Source organism: Triturus cristatus, chromosome 2_1, assembly GCF_964204655.1.
Source record: "Triturus cristatus chromosome 2_1, aTriCri1.1, whole genome shotgun sequence".
NCBI classification, from domain to species: domain Eukaryota; kingdom Metazoa; phylum Chordata; class Amphibia; order Caudata; family Salamandridae; genus Triturus; species Triturus cristatus.
The window spans coordinates 1,097,392,750-1,097,405,595 of record NC_140581.1 but is presented as its reverse complement, the minus strand read 5'-3'; the positions used below and the strand labels follow the sequence as shown (position 1 = coordinate 1,097,405,595).

The following is a 12,846-nucleotide window of genomic DNA, read 5'->3' as shown; positions in this document are numbered from 1 at the left end:
ACTCATCCTCGTTTTGTTTGCAGTCTGTGTAAGTTGCCTTCCTAATTAGGAAAAGCTATTGTTAGTAACATGTTTGCAAATTGTTCCAACTGGTGCTATTGATGCATGCCTAAATGTATGTGTATGTAACAGACCATGCAATAAAATTACAGTCCTTACTATAAAATAGCCATACCATACTGTACACTGAGAGGCCGCACCACATCAAAATGAACATTCAAGTCACCCTTCATTTTCCCCTCACCTCCCTTTACCCATCCCTAAACCATAAAATCGCTAATTTAGCTTTTTAAATAACTGTAGGAAAGTGCCTTTTTTTGGCATGGTTATCCCCCCAACTTTTTACCAAATTCCTGATGCCAACTTGAGTGTGCCCTGGGTCCATGCCAATCAGGTTCCCAGGGCCTGTGTTCTTTCCCAAAAGAGTACCTTTGTTTCCACAATTGGCAGACCTCTGGGCCACCTGTTAGTCTCTTGTTAAAGGTACCCCTGGTACGAAAGGCCTTGTGACCAGAGAGGGCCTCTAAGGCTACAACATGTATTATGCCACCCTCCGAGACCCCTCACCTGCACACCCACACAGTGCCACTGTAGGCTGGGTGTTCTGGTGCAGACTAAACTGAAGAGTAGACATGGCACCCATCCCTGGGTGCCATGCCTCCCAGCACTGCCTGTGGCATGGGCAAGTCACCCCTCTAGCAGGCCTTGCAGCCCTAAATGCAGGGTGCACCATACCACCGGTGAGGGCATAGCTGCATGAACACTTGTCCCTACAGTGTCTGTGCCATTCCCAGGCATTGTAATAGCAGGGAAGCCATTTTGAATATAGGGGCTGGAAGTTAGTTGTACGAACTCCACAGCCCCAGATTCGCTCCACTGAAAACTGGGAAGTTTGGTACCAACCTTCTCAGCACATCAAGCCCACACTGATGCCAGTGTGGAATTAAGTGTAAAATGCACTCGGAGGGCTTCTAAGAGATGCCCTCTGAAAAACTACCATCCCTGGTCGTGTTCCTGACTGGCTGCCAGCCATCTGCCACCACCAGACCGGTTTCTGGACCCCTCTGTAGAAAGCCTCCGCTCTCTGGGTCCTAAAACAAAGCCCATCCTGGGCAGAGGTGTTATGCCTCACCTCCCAGGATGGGCATGTTCCACGAAGGGGAAGCTTAAAAGCCTGCTGCTTTTGTTAGCTACTCCCAGCCTTTTGCTGCTATCAAAAACTGTTCCCCACAGATTCTGAACCCCACCCCTCCGGTGGGAGAGGCGAAGTGAAGCACACATCTCAGTCCCCTCCATCTTGAAGATAAGTGGACTCCTCCAACCAGGAAGAGGCCTATGCCCCCCCTCCCTCTGGAGGGTGGCATACTAGGTGTAGACACCCCATGAAGGTATCCATTTGTCCTGACCTACACACCCCTGTAACGCCCCTAAATCTAGTGTTTAGGGGCACCCCTGAACCTTGCCTCTTCAGATTCATTTAGACAAAGACCGAAGAGCTGTGCTGCAGAGAAGATGACACTTGCGTTGGCCCCAGCCCTACCGGCCTGTCTCCTCCTTCGGAATCCCTGCATGTTGAAACTGGAGAGTCCTGCAGTCCGCAGCCTCCAAGAACCCCGGGACCTGCCCTGCCTTTCAAAAAGACTTCTCTCCAGTGGACACCGAAATTGTCCAACAGCAACCCAAGCCAGGACTCCAGGTCCTGCCGGAACTGCGAGTCCTCACCACTCCGTACCTGATGCCCACAGCCTGACTCCTACTCTATGCCTGCATCCTCATCCTGAAGGGTCCCCTCAACTGCAACCAGAAACAGTGAGACCCAGACACAAAAAGACACCCCTACATCCGCAGCCCCTGAGCTGTGAAATGTAAATGTAGTGCATTTATATAGCGCACCACCCCCCCCCCCCCGAAATGGTCTCTCAGGCGCTGTACACATACCACTGTGGAACCCTTCCTGGCCTTTCCCTGTGAAGTGCCCACTCCTGGGCACCCCCAAGGTGAAGCCAGGCATCCTAGCGCTTTTGGGGCCGTTGTGGAGATTAAGCAAGCTATTGCCCAAAGTTGCAGAGTGGGGACCCATGATTAGAATAGGCACTGAGGCGAGAATTATCGGGTCCGGGGAAATTGAGCCCAAGACCCGCCGAGGCGGGAATTGAACCCTGGTCCGGGCCAGACCTCTGCATCAGGGTCTGCCGCTCTAACCATTGAGCCACACTTCTCCAGCTGTGGGGTGTCCGACCGACTGTGTTCTGGTGTCCAGCAGCAACTTCCCAACTTCACCCTCCATTCGTTGGTTCCCTTCTTCCAGTCTTTTCCCCCGACCGGCAACCTTCATACAAAAGCATTGGGCTCCCAACACCGCCTAAGCAACCTGCACCGTTCCCGCCCCGGAATCGCTTGTAGTGTAGACTTTGTGCTGACCTGGACCACCATTGCCTTTACCTTAACACAGGAGCTTGCTTCCCAAATCTGCGTGCCCTGCCCGTGAGCAGCTACCAACCAAGGAGCTCCATTGGATAACTTTTTGCCCATTTGCACCCAGCCACCCTAGTGCTGCTGGTGGTGCACTTAGAGTGCTGAACTGAACCTTTGTTCTCCCCCCAAAACTCATTTATCAAAACAGTTTACTTACCTGTAAACTTAACGCTGCTTTTTCCTCCAGAGGATTGCATGGTGGGTTTTTACTCAAATAATTGGCGTTGACCCAGTCTTGTACTGCAGCAAAGTAATTTAGTCTTTAAATGAGTTCACCTGCTTGCTAATGAACATCGATACCCAAACTGCATGATTAGTTTGTATTGTACAGAAGTAGAAAAGTAACAAAACAGAATTCTTAAGCAATTGCAAGTATTTTAAAGCGCTTGCAACCCATTTTCTGGACTGCAAAGTAATTTGTATGCTTCTACAAAACCAGTACACGCTGTGTCTTGAAAAGTATTGTATTGAAAGTACCACTTACCTGCGAGCCACTCTTGGTTCTAGTAAAAAAAAAAAAAAGTAACACATTTGTATAAAAACAATTGGTCTGGGTTCAATCATTGAGTATGTGACATTATTTCTTGCCTCGGTGTGTACAACAAATGCTTAACACTACCCTCTGGTAAGCCTGACGGCTTAACCACACTACCACAAGAGAGCAAGGCATTATCTACTTTAGCCTCTGCTATGCCTCTTGTGATCCACTAGGCGGACTCTGTGCACACTATACCTTACTTTGGTATATTATATACAGAGCCAGCTTCCTACAAAAACAAAGTAAGAACAAATATCTGTGTGGTGAAGTACTGCGTACACATACTTCAGTGGTACTCACCTGTGAGGTAAAGGCTGTGTCCCCTCAAGTGGGCCACAGATGTTTTGGGTTTGGGTTTTATTCTTTTCAGTATGTTTAGCAGGCACCATCGCCTCTTTGACAGTTTGCCCCTCTCCAGCCCCCAACTAGCTATACTTAAGAACTCACCTGAGACCGCACATATGCTGACATTTGTGAGACTTAGGGGGCTTAGGGTTCACCTATTGCTTTCCATTGGTTGGCTTTATCAGCGAGTGCCAGCTCTACCTCCTGTTCATGCATTTGTCCCTACCTTGGAACATGGCAAAAGTACTGCTTTCCATGCCCAGTTTTCTTACACTGCTTGCTACTTTCAGGGATACCTTTCCACCTTTTACTTGCACCCCACCCCCCCCCCCCCCTTCCTGCATTGTTGCTTCCCCTGTCCACCCACCCTCCTCCTGCTTTGTTGCTTCCCCTGTCCACCCACCCTCCTCCTGCTTGGTTGCATCTCTAGTCTGCCCCTCACCTGTTATTACTTGTCTCATCCACCTCCTAACCCACTCTCTTTGTTGCTGGCCCATCCTGTTCTGCCAGGAAAAAAGCACCCAAGTCATGCCAACTTGTGTTGAGATGCTACAAAGATGCAGACAATACTGGCCTCTGTACTTTTGCATGGCCTTTTTGGGGCTGTCTTTGTGTGGGGTAAACTGGCAAACTTCAGCTCTGACGTGAGCTAATTAAGGCAGACACTGATGGCATACCAAGAAAACAGATCACTGCTCTGTCAGCCCAGGCTGAGTCCTAGCTCTTTTTTTAGGTCTCACCTGCGTTGCAGCGCAAAGCTCTGCTCCGTCTCCACGAGAGATTTTGTAGGAGAGGATTTTCAGAAAAAGGCTTTAAGCCCCACCCCTCATTTCCATTGGCTGGCGTCACCGTTTATGGTAAACGGTGGCCTGCCATTGCAAATGAGCTTTCTGTCGTGCCTCCTTTTGGCTTTTTGTTCCGGCCCACCTGGAGTGGCTCGCCTGCTTCATGGCTGATGTGAAGACTTTTCTTATCTGTTTATTTAACAAGCAGATAAGAAAAGTCTTCACGACACCTGTGAAGCAGGCACAGAGCTTAGAAGCGCACGGGGTCACGGGGAGGACAGAAGGATCCCGGCAGACTGTTTTCCTGCAGCAATTAAATTTCCCCTCATACCTAAATGCAGTTGTGCACTGATGACTTATTGGCTTGGATTCCAGATCACAAAAGTACTCATCCGTCAGCATGTTAAATACTCACAAGTATTAGTTGCAATCAATGGAGCACATGAACCGAGCTTTCAAGTTGTAGCGCGTGCTTTCCAAAAGTATCAAATGTCTCCTTGCATTAATGATAGCTCAGATTGACCCAAAATAACATAACAAATCATAACATAGCATAGCATAACAGTATAACGTAACATAACAAAACATAACCGAACAAACCAAAACAAAAACATAACATAAAACACAACACAACCTAGCCTAACATAACACAGCCTAACACAACATAACATGGCCTAGCCTAACAAAGCATAGCATAACAAAGCATAGCATAACAAAGCATAGCATAACAATCCATAGCATAACATAGCATTACAAAGCATAGCATAAAACACAACAAAGCATTGCATCGCTTAGCAAAGTACAACAAAGCATAGCAAAGTACAACAAAGCATAGCAAAGTACAACAAAGCATAGCAAAGTACAACAAAGCATAGCAAAGTACAACAAAGCATAGCAAAGTACAACAAAGCATAGCATAACACAAAGCATAGCAAAGCACGACGAAGCATAGCATAGCAAAACAAAGCATAGCATCACGAAACACAACAAAACCTAGCATAACATAAGAAAACATAGCATTAAGTTTGATAAACTCATAGTAGCGGGCTAGCTAGCTTTAACGGGCAGTGACTGTAAGCAACTCCGTCAACCCAGAAGCAGTCACTCGGTCACCTTTGCTCTTGTATTGCAGTGGCTTCGTTTGTTAAACTGTGCCCATATTTATACTGTTAGCACTTTACTTGTGCAAATTTCAGGGCTCACAAAACTTTGATGAATCGAAATTCACAACTGAGGCTGTTAAGTTCGCTCTATATAAAACCCCAAGGATAAATAAAAAAACATTGCCGTTTACAATGTGATTAGCTCCAGCAAATGCGAGACCTATTGCATTTCCACTGCTTGTTTCTCAAACTTTCAGCATTGCTGCTCAACAGCCCAAACTGCTGTACTACATGGCTAAGAGAAATTGATAAAGCGGATTGCTTGCCCACTGACGTAACATATTGGCTTTGGCTTGTTTGATTGTGCCATTACATTGAAAATAAAATTGTGCTTAAGGCCACTGCTGTGAAGGCCACTTGTTTTACTAGCCTAGAAATTTATTCATTTGATGATTCTTGTTAAGCACTGTTGGAAAGGAAAGACCATGATTATGAGCATTTATCTGTACAGCATGTTAACAGACATTTGTTATTATTAAAATTGCTACTTTTCTGTCATTTCAGGCAAAAGAAATTCTTACCAAAGAATCCAATGTTCAGGAGGTACGCTGCCCAGTCACTGTCTGTGGAGATGTTCACGGCCAATTCCATGACTTGATGGAGCTGTTTAGAATTGGAGGAAAATCACCTGACACAAATTATCTATTTATGGGAGACTATGTGGACAGAGGTTATTACTCAGTTGAAACAGTAACACTTCTGGTAGCTTTAAAGGTATGTATTGCTTTGTGTGATTTATTCAGATTGTTTTTCGATAACTTACAAGGCAACGGTATCCTTAAGGTCACGATTCACTTGGTACAGAAGCTTACTTTCGAAATGGTCTTTCTTTATTTTACTCTTAGGTTTTTCTAAGCCATGTTGGGGTTATCTGCCACTGCACCAGAACGGTCCCAAAAAAAGATTTCATTTTAAGCGTTTTCTGTGGAAGTGCTCTCGTGGGCATCCTTGTGCTCTTGCTCAGTCTTCTAGCCTATCAGCTGTCCTGCTACATATATTTGTTTTGTCTGCGTATAAGTGGCACGAGAGAGGCGTTCTCTATGGTTTTCATGTTTATTTGAATAGTCTGTTTATTTTACTCCCTCGTCTTCCTCAGCGGGTGTTGAATTGTTTTTACGGTAATTTCAGTGGCTCCATTGCTTGCTTCTGTTCTTTCTGACAAGCTTCATGCATTGTATATGATGCTTCATTCAGGTCTGTTACATGCACACGCCGTGTCTGTTTTACAATGAGGAATTTCAAGACTTGGTTCTTTTTATCTTGAAAGTTATCTGAGGCTGTGGAGTAACAGTGTTATGACTCATGATGAAGGCACTGGTGTTGATGTAGACTCTTCACTTTGTTACATAACGTCTCTGGATATTGAAATTTGGAATTGTACATATTCACCTGCTCAACATTGACCACTTGTACTAGGCAGAGGACTGGAGACCTAGTTCTAGGGCCCTTTGGAGTCCCGATCTGTATTGCACTGAACATAACAGAGCTCATTCGGTTTTTCAGGCCAAATCCCTCAAGGTGCTTCAATAGGCCTTCTGCTGAATTACCAAGCCTTCTACGTTCTCCCACCCATGTGCTTGGCACCAGGATAATTGTGGAAATGTTTTGGTACATCTGGAGACAGTACACATAATCCACTTTAAGCAGGTCAAGATGGTAGAAAGCAAGGTTTATAAATAAAATGTGAGCACAAAATTAGTGCTACGAGTTGATTAGGATGAGTCCTCTTCTCATCAGAAGGACAAGAAAAAGAAATGAAAAGGGCACAAGTTAATCCAGAGCCACACTGATAATGAACGCATCCCAAGCACTGACAATTTCAAGCGTGACTTTGTTGTCAAACATTTTGCTTTACCTTTGAGCATATTGATATTGCGTCCATTCGAGGAGATGGAATCCAACAAGAGAACACAGTCAAGTTTGTCACATCCGTGTGTTTCTCTCACTGGCGTTTTGTCTTACCCTCAATTGCATTTTTGTTCTATTTGCTCCCGTGCAGGACCTTGTAACCACTTTATCCCATCTATTTTCTCAATCTCAACCAGGACGGATATATTTGATGCTCAATTGCTTTTGAATATATTAAAGGAAACAAATGCAAAGATAACTCTCATAGAACTGCCCTCACTACTAAAAGGAAACCTAGGAACATGACCGAAGAAAGTACGAATTGGAACCTGACCGCCAAGAACGCAACAGAGGAACTACAAAATCAGGTAGAAGACAAAAGTTCAAGCGCGCAAAACAAAATTGTGACACAACCTCACCTAGGTAAGCTAACCATCCTGTCAACCCTCACCTTTGTTTTTACCAGCTCGTTACAGATGTTCACACTTGTTACAAAGCCTACTCTGGACCATGCTAGTCAACAGCACTAGCCTCTAAGTAGATAACCTGCAGTCATTCATATCCTAGTTTCTTTAAACACTTATACAGTAAACCTCTACTTTGCTGAACATGTGGTGACCTCTCCTTTTTCCCTTAAAGGCCACACTATAGCTCAGCTCACTACTGCACATCATGTTTCAGGGAGTTCCCGAGAAGAGCTTCACTGATCTTTCTGCAACCCTATCCTGCTACTTTCCTGCTCGCCTTGTCAAAGAGTGTAACAGATTTACCAAAATTACTGTGATTACTCTAGCATAATTAAAATTACTCTCCAGGCCATATTAACCTATCTGGAGTTATTTTTATGGAAAACGTTTGGTAAATATCGCCGTTCTGGACAGCTTGGGCTGTGGGCAGAACAAAATGGACACAGACAATCCACATGCACAGTGTATTTGTTCTACCAAACTCACAAGGCATGTCATATGAGATTTTAAAAAACATTTCCTTCCAAGACTGAAGGGACAGTGTGAAGAGGTTGGCACTGCACCTGCTGGAAAGCAACATTCTCCCTGCCAAAGGAGCTGCTTCATCATCTGGGGGAATATTGTCATAAGTGCCCCATCAACCACTTCCAAGAAGTGGTGTAAAAAAAAGAGCATGTAGCCTCCAGAATTGCACTTGGTACTTAATGCACATGCAGCCACCCACTCAAGGGCAAAAATGTAATGTTTTCAGAAACACATTTCCAAAAAAGTGAAAATCCACTAATTCTGAAGATGGTGCTGTAATCCGTATCCTTTGAAGCCCTGTTGAAAATTGCCACCCTCGCAGTCTACAGCGCTCTCTCCTTCGACTTAAACACTCAGTTGACAAATTCAGTCATCAGTGTTTCCATTGAAGTCTTGTCGATTGCAACGAATGAACAACACGCCCTTTATTTACTACATCACAAAGCAAGAAGAAACTAAGTCCGTTTTCTCTGTCAGAAGAGACACAGATGTTGTGGAACTTGGCTATTTCCAACAAGGTGGATATCAGTGTAACATCTTGCAGGGTGCCAAATAATAGTCAGCTGCGCTCCTATAGAGTGCTTTTAATGGTAGCTGCACCAAAACCACCTGTATTACCTCTTCCCTCTGATGGGCTTCCCCAAGGTACATCTATTCAACTCTCGCCAAAATAAAAAATGCCAGTAACCTGCCGGCAGGGTCTGGCAACCAGTCTTGGGGAAGTGCATTTTTGATCACATGGTTCAGTGTCTTTACACATGCCTTTCTTCAGTATATTTTGATTCTCCCATAGACTTCTGGAAGGCGGATCACTGTTCCCTGATCTTAATTCCACTAGTGTAGCCCTACCAGTATGGGTACAGCAACCTTCTGAGGCGATCTGCACATCCAACATTCTGGCTGAAGACACTTCCAAGATACAAAGGAGAGAGACTTAATGTTTTCGAGTCGCTGAGCCGGACTACCTGGTACCCGACCACTTAGCGTATGGCCATTTTGACATTCCAGCAAACTGCAGAAAATTCTGCCACAGGCACCCACAGATTATCGATAAAGGCTTACAACACCAACAGAAGCGATTTTTGCACATCCGATCTTCATGCACTATCATGCACAACTTCTTTATTTACTGGAACTGTCAATTTAATTGAACTACTAATCGGTGAGAATAAACTTGCAGCAGTCTCCTGGCTTAGGTGTACATAAAATTCTATTTCTTCTTTGATTTTTGCAAAGGATTATGAATGAGATCATGATGGGTCTTTTTAGCACCTTCCCAGCTGTATGACTCCAGTGCCATGGGAGGTGAATATACTGAGTCAACTCATGCTGTCTCCTCTTAGAGCAATCCACAAGGGGTAACTGGAATTTATTTCTGTTTAAGTGCTTGCAGTCACGTCAGGGAGGAGAGTATGAAATTGCAGGTGTTAATTGTAAGAGTCCTTTCTACAATGGACCACAGACAAAATCATCTTAGGGATGAACCCAAAGTTCTTGCCTAAGGTTTCTACAGTCTTTTATTTGACTGAGTCTGTAATAATTTGCCCTTCTCCCCCTAATTCAACATCGTTATCTGAGAAATCTGTGCACTTGATAACTGTTTGTAGGTGCATCCGATTTTAAATAAAGACCAGATACTTGAACACATAGGTTTGTGTCCTTTGGACAGAGGTTTTGTGTCCTGTCCTTGAATGGTAAAGTGGGGGATGGCATGCTCGGTGTCAGCCTGCCTCACCATCTGCAACACTGAACTGAAACCTTGTGCAGAGGCGAGTGAGGGCGTACTCCACCAGAAGTATGTACTGTACACCAGATTTCCTTTACAAGACCTCTGCCTGTATGTGATCGAAGTAGCTGACCCCGTACTGGGCCAGTCAGTCTTCCCCATCCTGTTTTGGTAAAGATGAGCCTCGCTCCTGCTTGAGTCGTATGTTATGTATTGCTTGCTATTTGGATTCAAGCATATAAATATATGGAAGATTGACTGTTGGAGAAGAAATTAGTTGCTTACCTGGTAACTTCAGTTCTCCAGCGTTGGTATCTTTCTTGTATTCACATGTCTCTCCCTATTTCCTACTCAGATGCTTGTTACTATCAAATGTATTCCATGTTTGTGCTGTGAAATCTGAGCTCTAGGAACCTTTAGGGGTAGTAGGAGAGCTTTCACTGCATTGGCTGCCGTTTACATTGCTGCAACTGGGGTGGTAATGGTACTGAACTGTTAAAGCCCATGGCCATTTAAACATTGTTTACTGCTTTTTAACTTTACCGGGGATTTCCGGCCTGAAGGAATGTCCATTTACTTATCCATACCTTTTTTTCAAACCCAGACAGGTAAATTGTCTCTTCGCCTGAGATTGTACGGTCTGCATTGCTCCACAGGACATTACAAAACGAAACTGAACATGTTAAAACGCAATGCTGCACAAACCTCAAACATAGCAGCAGTCTCTTATTAGGTTGGGTAACTTAATCACTACAGCAGCAACCAACCACTGAGGGGGGGGAAAACCCTAACACAATATCCAATACAAGACCAAAAACACATCACAACGATATAGATGTCGGCATTTAATAGCATGTATCCTCCACAACACCCTGACGGCAGAGCTCAGTAAACCAGAATTCATAACCTCCATTCAAAACAGTGTCCTGTTAAGTCAAAAGATGGATCTCCTGACTAAACAGTAGCGCTCTTTACCTTCAGGTTAGACGTTCACATTATGGGCCATGTTCCAATCGGACAATCCAGACACCACTTTAGTATTTGGGTGCGCCCTCCATCCACACCGGGAAACTGCTGCAAACCAGGCCACCCCTATTCCGTTCTGCTACGTGTAGGGGAAACTTTTCAGCTACATAGTTGTCCTTGAAGACTTGCTTAATGGTTGATAACTTTGAAGTTTATTCAGCCCTTCCCTCATAGATGTTGAGGACTTGCAACATCAAGAGCAGCTTAGATCTATACACATCCTGTCCTCTGATCCAGCTCAGTAGTTTCTGTCAAAGATTGGGTTGTGGAGAACTGAATTAATCCGCAGCGTCCAAAACATGGTATCTTGGGGACCATTTTTTCTTTCAGACCCACAGAGGCAGTTTTTCATTGTCAGAGACCTATAGGAAGGGGAACTCTACCTAGTCTGTCCTGGCCTCCACAAGCTTTTGTAAGCTGCACCCTCTTCAGTTAAGAAATTACTCTTACCCCACACTGCATAGCTCAAACCACTACTAAAATTAAAGGCTAACAGAAACTGTATAGCACTCTGACTCCAGGGCATAGCATGCCAGAAAAAGAATTTATAACCAGAATTTCGAAATCTTGGTCTGGAAAAGGTGCCGGGGGGGGGGGGGGAGAGAGAATCAGTGATGTAAGAGATGGAGAAAAATAAAACTCCCCTTTATGTTTTGCCTTAAGTGTTGCCACATGTTCACCCATAAAGACCAGTCACAAGGCCTGTAAACTGTTTGCCTGAAGACCACCAATCTAAGGGGGGGGGGGGGGGGGGGGATGGACAGTCAGTCATGGAAAAGCTGATGTTGGCAGTTTACGCCACGGTACAGTTGCATCAAAAAGAGCCTCCTCTCAAAGACCTGGTTCTGTTGAGCGAAAAGGGAAAACTCTGAAAAAACCAAGGTAGTTCAGGGGAAAGAATTCGATGTAAAGGAGAACTATGTCGATCTCAAAGGAGGAGCCATTGAAAGACCGAAAGGGGAGTGGATACAAAGGCGATAATGGTAACACCACAGTACCTAGGGTTAAAATATAATTAATTAGTTTACAGTGCATACTTATTCCATAAATACTCCACCGCATTTGATCCGTCGTGGATATCCATGTTAAAAACTCAAGATTTCTCTCCTAAAGCAAAAATCACAAATTCATCCTCGACCTATATTTCACAATGCATTAACATGACCCATGCATCATGAAATCTGTTATTGAGTCACTCCACTTCATGAAAATAATAAAATTGCTTTCTGCGAGGTATGTGATTTAATCGAAAAACAAACTGAAAAGCCATATTTGAAGAAACAAAATAATGGAAAAACAATTTTACGTCCATACAAATCAATTGAGTATTAAAGGAAAAATCCAAAAGTATACTTAAATTTGGGTGAAGTTTAAGACTAATCAGGAAGTTTTGCTTCAATGATTGGTAATGCTGCTTAAGGGTGATAAGAAATTTTTAGATTTCAATAATGAGTATAGTTTAGGGGTGTGTAGCGGTTTTAGGGTTCATGGATGCGAAGTTTAGGGCTAGTGGGGTTTTTTAAGGCTCAGTGATGGTTACTGGTGGTGAAGAGTTTTTAGGGGGGTCCGGATTGGGTGCAGTTTATGGTGGTATGGATTCGTGGATTGGTGACATTTATTGGTGAGTGGTTTTTGCGCTCATGGATGGGTGGTGTTTAAAGACTGAGGGAGTTTGTTTAGGATTCTGGGATGGGTGGAGTTTATGTATGGTCGGGGTTTTTAAGGGGTCAGGGGTGGGTGGGGTTTAGGGGTAGTGAGGGGTGTTTAGGGTTCAGGGATGGGTGGGGTTTAGGTGTGATGAGGTGTTTTTGGGGAGTTGGGATTGATTTGTGTTTAGGGAGAGAGGGGTCAGGGGTAGATGGTGTTTAGGAGTTGAAGAGTCAGCAAATGTAAAGCATCCAAAGTAATTGTTAGACAATGTAAAATATGGAAATCTAAAATAGTTCCC

General features: G+C 44.3%; 1 protein-coding gene across 1 annotated transcript in view; it reads left to right on the top strand.

The window, feature by feature from the left end:
• PPP2CB (protein phosphatase 2 catalytic subunit beta) overlaps window positions 1-12,846 on the top strand; it is a 100,274-nt gene that overhangs the window by 48,385 nt on the left and 39,043 nt on the right. The window contains exon 2 of the mRNA XM_085636491.1: window positions 5,811-6,020. Coding sequence (XP_085492617.1) covers window positions 5,811-6,020 — 210 coding nt within the window. The remainder of the gene's footprint in view (window positions 1-5,810; window positions 6,021-12,846) is intronic.